General features: G+C 42.6%; 1 protein-coding gene across 3 annotated transcripts in view; it reads left to right on the forward strand.

Moving 5' to 3' along the window:
- RAD18 (RAD18 E3 ubiquitin protein ligase) overlaps positions 1 to 12,749 on the forward strand; it is a 119,357-nt gene that overhangs the window by 61,438 nt on the left and 45,170 nt on the right. For all 3 annotated transcript variants that reach the window (XM_014589148.2, XM_006152038.3, XM_027773268.1), the window contains one exon: positions 11,564 to 11,698. In XM_014589148.2, coding sequence (XP_014444634.1) covers positions 11,564 to 11,698 — 135 coding nt within the window. The remainder of the gene's footprint in view (positions 1 to 11,563; positions 11,699 to 12,749) is intronic.

The following is a 12,749-nucleotide window of genomic DNA, read 5'->3' on the forward strand; positions in this document are numbered from 1 at the left end:
AAAACTAACTACTTCTGCAAAGAATTTCAACATTTCTATACCTTGTAAATATGTGCCAAAAATAGTGTTCATTTGATTAGTTGTTACCAACCTCTCAAGTTCATCTCTTCCTTTTCCTTAAATGGTCTTCATATGGGAATACTAGGGATACAAGTTTACTGTTTTGTCGCTGGGGTAGCTGTTTTTCTTTGTTTAAAAAATGTTTTGAATTGCCAAAGGGTCCTTATGCTTGCCTGGGAGCTATGGGGCGGGGGTGGGGGGGTGAGATATGCGAGAACGAGCATCCCCCCTCCCCTGGGGGTGATCCTCCAGGTTCATTTCTCGAACCTTCTGGCATTCTGGGCACACATGCATCTGTGGCTTTTTTCAAGCTGCCAAGGGCCAGGATTCGAACCTCAGTCAGCCTTATGGAATCCTGCTTTCCTCAACCAATAGGCTCTGGGGCTGACCCTTAATTTTAAGTGCATTTAGTAAATGTTATTGAATGAGAATTCCCAGTCAATTTTACTTATGCTTAGAGAATGTTTTCCTTTTTTAATTTTTAAATTATGAAGGGGGGCAGATTCAGCAGGGATGATTCTGGGAGGGAGGATGAGGTACCTGTGCACTAGATGTTGGGGGGATGGCTCATGCCTTGCTAAGGTAAGAAAAGGAGCCACAAGTATATGCACGGACTGTTGACCGAGCAACAAGTCACTGTTGTTCTGCGGCTGGAAAGATCAGTATGAGGTGTGTGAGCCTCTTAGGCCAACTTTTGGGAAACAGTCATTTTTTTTCTTTTATCAAAGAGATAGAATAGAGAATATCAAATGATTACTGAATTGGCAATAATAAGGCCTTAAAAATATGGAAACAGGGCCAGCCAGTGTCATGGTGGTTGGGGGGCTGGATCCCCCGTGGCTGACTACGTGGTTCGAATCACGACCCTGACAGCTTGAAAAGCATGATGGATGTGTGTACATGTGTGTTCAGCATCCCAGCAGGATAGAGAAATGGAGGAGAAGGAATTGCAGAGTGACCAGACCCCCCTGGGGGCTGCTGCCTTCCCCTTCTGCTCTCCCTGTCTCTGTCTCTCTCTGATGAGCACATATACCTTCTGGAAAAAGCTCTTGATATCTTTTAAGAGTAAGTTGCAAGGGGGCAAGAAGAATAAGAAAATAGACCCTCTACATGATTTACCATGGTTCGAGTCTTGGACCCGGTGGCTTGCTTTCTCTTTTTCTCTCTCTCTTTCTCTCTCTCTCTCTCCGTGTATGTGTCCCTCTGGTGAGTGCATGTGCCCTACAGCAAATTTAAAAATAACAATAATAAAAAAAAATAGACTCCATTTTTTAGTGCAGTTTTAGCGTGACAGCAAAATGGAGTAGAAAGTAGAGGTCCCCCACACATGCATACTCTCACCTGCTGTCAACATCCGGTACCGGAGGGTACTGCGTGTTTCTGTCGGTGAGCCTACAGTGAGAGCTTAGCTTCGCCAAGCCCAGTTTACTCTGGGCTCACTGTTACACGTGCTGTGGGTTTGACAAACACATATTGACACGTACCTGCCATTACAGTGTCACAGAATAGTCTTGCTCTCCTGAAAATCCTCGTGCTCTGCCCGTTCATCCCTCCCTCCTCTCCCACCCCTGGTAGGTATTATTTTTACTGTCTTTGTAGTTTTGACTTTTCTAGAATGTCATACAGTTAGAATCACACACTGCGTATATAGTTTTTTCAGCCTTTTCCATTTTCTCCCACTCAGTAATATACATTTCGATTTTTCCATGTCTCCTCCTGGCTGAGTCTTTTTTAGTACTGAACAATTTCTAGTGTCTGGCTGTATCTACAGTTTATCCATTCACCTCCTCAAAGCTATCTTGTCTGCCTCCCAAATTTTAGCAGTTACGAGTAAGGCTGCCGTCAGCATTGGTGTGCAGGTTTTGTGTGGACATGTGTTTGCAGCTCATTTGAGTAAACACCAAGGAGCGGGATTGCTGGATTGCGTGGTAGCCTGCGTCTCGTAAGAAACCACCAAGCTCCCTCGTAACGTGGCTGTTCCTTTCTGATAATCCACTGTGGTCTGCATCCTCCCCACCAGTTGGTGCTGTCGGTATGACAGGTCTCCGCCGTCCTTACCGGTGTGTAGTGGTATTTCCTTGTATTAATTTGCAGCTCCCTAAGGACGTGGTCTTGAGCACCTTTGCGTATACTTATTTGCCTCATATGTGAAGGGTCTTCAGGATGTTGGCAGAGAGTGCATATGAGGGAAAAATCTGGGGAAAGAATGCGCTAAGAAAGAAGAAATCATGAATCGTGCCAAAGGTTTCTGTCAAAGGTTGTGGAAGAAGAAATAGAAGGGACCTTTCTTTTTCTTTTCTATACTGCATTCCTATGCCCATCAAAGGCATGCCTCTATGTATTGGCTACTACAGTATTTCAAAAGGTGTTTGAGATATTTCTTTAATGAGGTATGACCCAAAATGTTGGTGTTTTGTATGGATCATAAGTGCAGCATTCCTTAATTCTTTCTGCTGTTTGTCATAATTGTTATTTAAAGAACCAAATATGTATTGTATGAAAACATGACCTTTTTCTCTTAGTTTAAATAAACCCAAAGGTAACAGAACTTTTTTTTTTTTTTTTTTTGAGAGGTTTTCGCTATAGGGCATGTGTGCTCGCCAGACAGACAGAGAGAGACATAGAGACAGAAAGCGAGAAGTCGCCCCCCAGGGGGAATGGTCACGCCGCAATCCCTTCTCCTCCGTTCTCCTCTCGGGATCTTGGGCATGCACGCACACGCACCCGGCGTGAGTTTTAAGCCACCGGGTCCGGGACGTGAACAGCAGTCGACTACGTGGGAGTCCAGTGACATAGCCATTATGCTAACTGCTGGTTCCCTGGATGTCTAAAGCAAAAAAAAAAAAAAAGGGACCAATGGGTGTCCCAGCTCAGAGGCGACACACTGTGACATAATGGGATCTCTCAAGCGGAGGCCTCAGACTGGTCGTGAATTTAAATGAAGACTAGTTAGTCCAGGTTTGAGTGAACAAGCCCTTAAGGAATGTTCGCCATTACTCTCATTCTGACATGAGCCAGTTTTAGCTGCTCAAGTATCAGGGGATTGGTGAAACAAACACAAGGGCTTCCACTTTGGAAGAAGCCATTGACTACAGATTCATCTCCTGATTTAAAGTGGATGAAAGAGTACCGCAGTGGCATCTCTGTAGAAGGGTGTGAGTCCCTCTCTTGAGAGAGCTTGGTTTTGGTCTGGTGCGCCCCTGTGTTACTGAGCAGGCCCAGAGACACTGATGGTAAGGACTAGCCTGAGAAAGAGTAGTTAAAATGACCAGAGAGTGAAGGACTTGACTTGACACTAGGAAAGATTATGTTGGGTCATTGGGGAAGTCATGGTGCATTTTTGCATAGAAAAACATAGAAGGGCCCAGCAGATGGCATAGCAGTTGTGTCACTGGACTCCCTTACGGCTGATCATGGTTTGAGTCCTGGACTCAGTGGCTTGAAACTCAACGCCGGGGGCATGTGTATACGTGCCCAAGATTCTGGGAGGAGAACGGAGGAGAAGGGATTGCGGATGGCCGTCTCCCCAGGGGAGGCGGGTGATTTCTCCATTTCCCTCTTACTGTCTCTCTCTCTCTCTCCCCACAGAGAGCACACGTGCCCTAAGGCAAAAACCTCTTTAAAAAATAGGAAAATGCGTCATGACTTTCCCAACAACCTAATATTTAAACTTGGAGAGGGGGAAAAGGTGGTGGGATTCACGTTTAAAGATCTGGAAGAATGTGAATTGGTTGAACGTGGATTTATCGTTGCTTCCCCAACTTGCTGAGCCACTCGAAACTTTGAAGAGGTAAATTCAGGACATACAACCAGAAGAACTGAGATTTTAAACTCGAGAGTACTCCTTGCCAAATGGCAGATCTCCAAAATGAGGTGAAGAGATGAGTAGGGAACAGTCTTATTAGTCATAATCTGGTGACATCGTTCATTTTCTGAGCAGGGGTTATTGGACTGCTTGGGCAAAGGCAGAGCAGTGGCTGGTTTCCAGACTAGTGATGGGGTAATTAGATTTAAAAAAACAAAGAAAAAAGAAAATCTCTTTTAAATCTGTAATTTTATTATTTCAGAAGGTAATGTCAGTAAGTCTCCTTAAATGTTAATGTGATTACTTTTAACAAGTTTCTCGAGTATTTCTTCAATCTATCATCCTCATGGCTACAGCGGAGTGACCTCATTAGGAGGATGGCCTAGACCTGGTCTAACTGAAGTTTGCGATCTCCTCGTACAGTCTTTCCCTGTTATCTGCAGGGGAATGGGTCCAGGATCCCTGTGGATGTGCAAATCTGTGGATGCTCAAGTCTCTTAGGGAAAATGGTGTAATGTTTGCATGTGATCTGTGGACATCCTCCCACATAATGTAAATAATCTTTAGATTATTCATACACCTAACACAATATAAATGTCATGTAGATATTTGTAGTTGTTATACCGTACTTTATATATTTTTTCCCATTTTATTGATTCACAATAGACCTTAATTAATCTAAATATTTCAGTAGCAACTGCAGTTGGTATATACCTATCTGTGAACACATATCTGACGTGAGGCATAAGCTTCAGTGAATGGAATGAACATACTATAAAGTAGCACCCAGCTGAAACTATATAGCTTACTGTAGTCATTAAATAGGTATTTTTTAATCTCAAGAAAAACAGTTTTAGTTTTAATAGATCAAAATCAAAGGATGTTAGGAGAAATTTGCTTAAGACTTAAAGCCAGGAAAAAGATTAGACTTTAGTTCGAACAGTAGGTAGATGAGCCTATGAACAGTTCAAGAGAAGACAAAAATCCTTAAATCTGGAAAACAAAGCATAAAAGAAAATCAGTAATGTTTTAGTGAAAAGTCGTAAAACTCTATTTCACCATTTCGTGTAATCAACCTCTCTTCTGTTGAACTTGCAGTTATACTGTGGGCCTATCTTTCCGTTTAAATCCAGAAAGTTAACATTCAACGTTAATGATCTTTCTGGACTTGTTCCTACCCTTAAGTTGGCCATTCTCTTGGTTGTGTCTTGTATACTTAGTTCTGTGTGTCTGACTTCAGTTTTCCTGGTATAGTACTCCCTTCAGAACTTCTTATAGAACTGATCTGGTGTTGGTAAATTCTTTCAGGTTTTGTGTATCTGAGAAATTTTTTCTCTTTTCTTCCCATATGAAGGATAATCTTGCTGGGTGTAGTATTCTTGGTTGAAATTGTTTTTCATTTAACATTCTTAATATATTTTCCCATTCTTCCCTTGCTTGCATTGTTTCCAATGAGAGGTCTAATATTAGCCCAATGGGAAGGGAAGGGAAGTTCTTTGAAAGTAACTTGACATTTCTCTCTTGCCAATTTTGGTATCTTGTCTCTGTCTGTGGTTTTGGTCAATCTGGCTATGATGTGCCTTGGAGAAGATTTTCTTGGGTTGATTCTATGTGGGGTCCTTTGTATTTGAGTCTGGATATGTGAGTGCCTCTCTAGGATTGGAAAGATTTCTTTCAGGATTTCATGGACTAGATTATCAATGCCCTTATTAATTTCTTCACCTTCTGGGATACCGATTATCCAGATGTTTGGGCATTTAATGGTATCTAGTATTACTTGTATATTCTCATTTCAGGGGGGTTATTTTCTCAGTCTTTGTGGTGAATTTTTCTAGGTCAGAGGTTCTATCTTCTACATCTGAGATTCGATCTTCTGCATGCTCTAATCTGCTTTTAATACTTTCAAGGGAGGTTTTGCTTTCTTATAGCGTTCATCTTAAACAATTCTATTTGATTCTTTTTTATGGTGTGTATTTCCTCTTTCAGATCATGCAAGAACTTCCTCACCTCCTGGAACTCATTGGCCCTTTTCTCCTGCATCTTCTGGAGCTCATTGTCTCTCTTCTCTTGCATCTCTGTTAGCTTTGTCATTATGAATATTCTAAAGTCTTTATCTGACATTTCCACAAGTTCCACTGTATTGTCTGTGGAGGATGAGGAGTTATTCTTTTTCTTGGGGAAGAGATATTTTCTTGGCCTTTCATATTTCTTGTGTCTCTGCCGTGGTTTCTGATCATCTGATGGACTATACGTTTTTTCCTAGTTTTTGGAGTTAAAATTGAGCATTAAGAGGCGTGCAGGAGGAGGTGATCTGCAATCTCTCTGCAGTATCGTTTCTCTCCCTTTGTATAGCATATTCTGTGGGAATTGAGGATTACTCTGGCCCTAAAAGTATTCAGATATTTGGCTACTATGCACCTAGACCTGTCTAGAAACTCAGTGTGTGGATACTGAGCCAAAAAGTAAGAATGGTAAAAGAAAAAGGAAAACAAAGGGGGAAAAAAAAGACAAAAACAATAATAGAAGAAAAGATAAAAGAAAAAAAATTTAAAGCAAAAAATGAAAACTGCAGCATGCTTGTGTACTGCCCAAAAGGGGCTGCTCAGAGCTCAGATGTAGACGGCTTGTGATTGGCCCATCCTGTGTGTGTGGGGAGTGTGTGTGTGTGTGTGTGTGTGTGTGTGTGTGAAGATTAGCGAGATAAATGAGAGTGCTAAGAAGAAGTTTAAAAATTGGAAAAAAAAAAATTAGAGGCAGAATACAAAGGGTTCTCTACCTGGCTGGATCTTGGGGTCAGGAGGGTGAAGTCTGGGCAGAAACTCTTCAGTTGTCCTAGTTCCTAAAAGGGACCGCTCAGAGCTTGAATGATGGCTTGTGACTGGCCCGTCCTGACTGGATCTCGGGGTCAGGAGGGTGCAGTCTGGGCAGAACATCTCCAGTTGTCCTCTTATACCGTATTGTTTAGGGAATAATGACAAAAACAAGTTGTACATGTTTAGATTTTTCTCCTTTTTTTAATTTGCTGGAGGGTGTGTGTGCTTGCTGGATTCAGACAGAGAGGGAAAGTGAGAAAGTGCACCCCATGGGACGGGACCATGCTGTAATCCCTTCTCCATCTCTCCCTCCTTTGGGGATTCTGGTCACTCATGCAATGTTTTTCAAGCCATCAGGTCCCGAACACAGACCTATTAGTTTGCCATGTGGGATCCGGTTCCTTAAGTACAAAGCAACAGAGTGGCCTCAGAATTTTCTTTTTTCCCCAAGTATTTTCATTGTGCAGTTGGTTTAATCCACAGATGTTGAACCTGCAAATACAGAGCGCTGTCTGTATTGTGCTCTCTCTGCCTAACAGAAACTACATAACGATGGCAGAGATGTGAGCCCATGGATTCTGGGAAATGAAGTGTAATATAATTATCCTGAAATGGGCAGACGTTAAATAGGACTTGAAAGAAGTCACCTAGCATGTGTTCTTGATGGCATCGCACCTATTTCTAAAGAGTTCTGTTTTTTCAGTAATCTTTATGGTCAGCCTACTTTTCTTTTGCTGAAAATTTAACTTCCCTCTTATTTAAAATTTACTAGCCATTTTATAACCAAACACATTGCTATCACTGAGAGTTTTCATACACGTACCAAACTCAAACGCGTTGCATATCCTTTCTCTGAAATTTCATGAGTCCAAAAGTGCATCAGATTTGGGGATTTTAATATTCGCATATATATAATGAGTTATCTTGGGATGGGGCCCAAGCTTAAGCCCAGAATTTATGTTTCATGTCCATAGTGCACACATTAGCCTGAAGGTAATTTTATGTAGTATTTTTGTATTGCAGCGTTTTGACCCATCATGTGAGGTTAGGTGTGGAATTTGTCCATTGGGACATCATGTTGGCATTCAAAAAGTTACAGATGTTGGAGCATTTGGGTTTCAGATTTGGGCATTAGGGATCCTCAACCTGTAAATGTTGGGTCATCGGAAGTGTCAAGACATTTTCTGTGCAAAAATGTGTCATGACATTTCCAATGACCCAGTATAATGGAATTAGGGACAATCTGTGTCCGTGTTACTGTGCTTCATAATTTAGTGTTCCCTTCCTGTGGTATAGGACAGTTTTCATAAACAAAGCTATTATTCTCCTATGGATATGAAATGAATTTGTTATTAGAAGTGTGTGTTTGTTTTTAAGGTTTTTACCGTAGGGTGCATGCACTTGCCAGAGAGAGACAGAGAGAGGGAAAATGAAAAGTCATCCCCCCCATGGGGGATGGCAATACCCTGATCCCTTCTCCTCCAGTCTCCTCCTCTAGATTTTGAGCACACGTATGTGCCCATCGTGATTTTCAAAGCACCAGGTCCAGGACTCAAACTGCAGTTGGTCATGTGGGAGTCTAATGCCTTAACCACTACACCACCTGCTGGTCCCTTTATTAGAGATTTTGAAAAACTCACAATTAGAGAGGGGACTGATAAGATGTTAAGAGGTGTTTAAAGGAGAATCCAAAAGACAGTATCATTCACAGATAGGGAATATTGAAACAAATATACAAAATGGAGGAAAACCTGACTTCCTCCATAGTGGGGAGGGAAATCCCTTGAAACTTCATCAGACAGGATTTTACATATCTATAGGTGAGAAATATTTTCCATTGTCATCAATAAACTACAACTGAACTGGGCCATAGCTCAAAGAAACCCGGAAGGGTAGCTTTAGGTAATGCTCAGTTTTTAATTGAAGCACACATTTTTCCCTGTAGTCAATTCCTGCACCTTAATATTATGCTACAAGAAAAACTGAAGAAACAAAGTGATGAAAAGTATGCTGTTGGAGGGCCAGTAGATGGCAAAGTGGTTAAGGTGCTGGACTCCCATGTGGTTGACCATGGTTTGAATCCCAGACCTGGTGGCTTGAAATATATGCTGAGCATGTGTGTACTTGGCCAAAATCCCAAGAAGAGAATGGAGAAGGGATTGAGGCATGGTCATTCCCACAGGGGAGTAATTTCTCACTTTCTGTGTCTCTCTGGCAAGTGTAGGTGCCCTATAGCCAAAAACAAAACAAAACACCAAAAACCAAAACAACAACAAAACCCAATAACCAAAAAACTCACACACACAAAAAGGGTATTGTTGGACCAGCCCATGGCATGGTGATTAAAGTGGCTGGATTCCACATGGCCGACCGTGTGGTTTGAGACCTGAACCTGGCAGCTTGAGGAACATGCCAGGTGTGCGTGCATGCCCGGAATCCTGAAAGGAGGGAGAAATGGAAGAGAAGGGATTGGTCCATGACCCTCTCCCACTGAGGGGTGCTTTCTCACTTTTCCTATCTTTCTTTCTCTGTGTTTCTCTCCAATAAGCACTCATGCCCTCTGGCAAAAATTCAAAACAAAAATAATATATTGTTATTATTTGAAAATAGCCTCAAAACTTTGGTTTAACTATTTGAAAAATTGGAGGGATTTGGGACCAGCAGATGGTGTAATGGTTACAATGCTGGACCCGGACTTGAGAATCCCACCGGGCGCGTGTGCGTGCGTGCCCAAGATCCCGAGAGGAGAATGGAGGAGAAGGGATTGCGGCGTGGCCATCCACCCCGCCGGGGGCAGTTGCTCATTTTCTGTCTCTCTCTGTCTCTCCAGCGAGTATACATACCCTATAGCAAAAAACTCTCTAAAAAAATTTTTGGAAGGATTTATGACATTATTTTGAACCATTGTCTAAGTATTGAAGGTTGCTAGATAAGAAAACTGTACCCTCAGCTGGTTGAGCCATGGTTTGGAGTCACAAATAGATGTCCTAAAATCCATGCGCTAATCATGGCTGGTTACCTTTTATTTAGTAAATTAATGTATATTAATAATGGTGACCTTGAGGTCAAGGTTAATTAAATTATTTTCAAAAGTGCTAAAGTAGTGGCAATTAAAGATTGTTGTTATTATCCCAAAATAAGGTGGAAATGGTTGAGAGATCTTAGAATGTTCTTATATATACATATCTCTTATATATTTATATTTATGTATTCAGTTATTTAATTAGGTTCTTGACAAAAATAGAACACCAATTTGTGAGGATAAACTCCACGTGTAAGGGCAAACACGGATCGCAGGTAGCCCTGGAGCTGAGGAACAGCTTTGATTTTTGGTAAAATTTGCGAGTCCACAGCTTTCTGATCAACCTTGCGCTGCTCTGAAATCTCGTATTCCTCCTTCTCTGTGTTGAAGATCTCACCTTCCTGGTGTCTGGGCTTCTGCAGTTTTTTTTTCTAGAAGTAAGCATCGGTAGGTGCTTTGGGATTTTTACTTTGCTAATATCAATTTTCGTGGTGGTGGCGACGGCAAATTTCTGGTGTTTTCTATGCAGTGGGACTTGATTGACGACCAGTGGTCCAGTCACAAGTAGCCACTGCTCAGCTGCTTCAGGAAAAGCACTCTCTTGCTCTGTGGCGTCCAGCGAGGATGAGCAGAATGGTCCCAGGAGTGATGCTGGCTTGCAGCTCTCTCACTTGCTGACTGAAGGGTTTTTTGCCCTGGCTCAGCAGCTTTTGAGGCACATCTTCAGGATAATACCTAGGCATTTTGCAAAGTTTAACTACCTGGGTACCACCATCCTTGTCTCCACCAACTGGTTTTGTGACAGCGGCAAGAACCTCCTTTTTCTTTTCGATCCTGGATTTAGTGGCCGAGTATTTCCTCTTGTACACAGCCTTCCTGGAATGCATGGCAGACTGGGAGTATGTGCCGATGCCCTGGACTAGGACGGGGTTTCAACTGCAATGGGGCTTCCCCTTCTTGGGCTTTTTAGCCTTGGGGTCACCGTTTTTAACCTTGCCACTGGCATCGGCCTTCTCGGCTTCAGGTTTCTTCTCCTTAGTATCCTGCTTTGCAGCTTTTCCACCTGCCATCTTGGAGAGTGGGAAAGGGCGAGATCTTGGAATGTTACAATAAAGGAGTTTTGCTGGAAAATAGGCAAGATGTGAAAAAGAAAAAGAACTGGAGTGCTTATCCTTTATTATGACCCAGCTTTTTTGAAGCTTCTGTTTTTTGATGAATACTCTTTGTCTTAGTACTCTGTGTTGGAAGTTAGAATGATATCTTTTGGATGTATTTAAGAATGTGACATTTTTCTTTTCTTTCGTGTGTTCACCAGGGGTGAGAGGTCACGTGTGCCGGTCTGAGAGAGACAGACGGAAGTGGGGAGAGAGAAAGTACCTCCCATGGGGGTGGTCATGCTACAATCTCTCCTCTCCCATCTCTCCCTCCTTTGGGATTTTGGGCAGGAGGCAGGTACACACACCCTCATGTTTTTTTCAAGTCACCAGGTCCAGGACTCTAACCTCACAGTCAGCCTTGTGGGATCCAGCTTCCTTAACCACCATGCCACCAGCTGGCCCAAGGAAGTGACATCTTGTTCTGTCAAACTCCTCGTTAGCGTTTGGGGTTGGGGAAGAAGTGTGGAGAAGCAAACTAGGACTATCTCTTTCCGTGTTTGCAGTTGAAGAAGGGAGCAGGCAAGGAGAAGCTTCCGTGACCACCCAGCCTTGTATTCTTGTCCTCGGCAGCTCTTCAACTCATTGCACGTGATGCCGGGGGGAGCTGTTCTTGACAACCTCGTACCCCTCTTGCTATTCAATTCCTCAGCTGTGACAGCTAACGTTCATCATTCTAGCTTTCCTAAGCGGATCTTTTGAATTCCAGGTAAAAAACATCAGAACGAATTTCAGCTTCTGGTGGATCAGGCCAAAAGAGGATACAAGAAAACAGCTGGAACGTTAAAGCAAGAAGTAACCCAAACCGGTGAAGCTACAGAAAATCTGTCATCTGTATGCATGGGTGAGAGCCTAATGAAGAACAGAAGCATGTTCCATTCCAGGATTTAGTTTTAATATAAAACGAAAAGAAAAATCAAAGGAATTCACTTTAGAGTTATTTCCCTGAAATGGGAAAAAGTGTTTTAGATAAACTCATGTAGTTTTGAAATATAAATGAGGTTTATTCATCTGGGAATACGCTTGGCAGAGTGTCTTGAAGACATGGTATTTAAAGTCGATCTACTTTTCAGTTCATGGTAAATCATAAGGTTTTTAGTTATTTAAGCTCAGGGATGCTCACTCGGTGTGGGGTTGATTGCTGGAGGTCCTGAGATAGCTCGTGAAAATACGAAATGATTTTTCTAATGAAGTGCTGATGTGTGCTGTGGGTGACATCCTCTGCGAGCCGTGGGCAGCCCAACGCACGACACGCTCCTTCATCTTGATCCACTTTTAAATTCAAAATGAGTATTGTATTTCTATTTCCAGTGGCTGTGGGCCACTGAACGGTCATCATGGGGGAAAGTGCTTACGAAAATTCCTCATTTTTTTTAATTGTGGTAAAACACAGTCCTTACCTTTTAACCGTTCGTACAGAGAGAACTCACTGGAATTAAATCCAGTCACAGTGTGATTGGTCTGTCACTGCTGTCTGTATCTACATTATTTATTTATTTATTTATTTATTTATTTATTTATTTTGGAGAGGTTTTCGCTATAGGGCGTGTGCGCTCGCCAGACAGACAGAGACATAGAGACAGAAAGCGAGAAATCACCCCCCATGGGGGATGGTCACCGCAATCCCTTCTCCTCCATTCTCCTCTCAGGATCTTGGGCACGCATGCACACGCGCCCGGCGTGAGATTTAAGCCACCGGGTCCGAGATGCGAACCGTGGGAGTCCAGCGACATAGCCATTATGCTAACTGCTGGTTCCCCTGTATCTACATTTTTATCACCCCCTGCACAAACTCTGTGCTCATTGAATGTCAACTCTTCCTTCCCCCCCTCCCATGAACTGGCCTGTTTTTGGTTTTTTTTTTTTTTGGAGAGGTTTTGGCTATAGGGGGGGTG

The sequence above is a fragment of the Tupaia chinensis genome, unplaced genomic scaffold (assembly GCF_000334495.1).
Source record: "Tupaia chinensis unplaced genomic scaffold, TupChi_1.0 Scaffold000333_1, whole genome shotgun sequence".
NCBI lineage: Eukaryota > Metazoa > Chordata > Mammalia > Scandentia > Tupaiidae > Tupaia > Tupaia belangeri.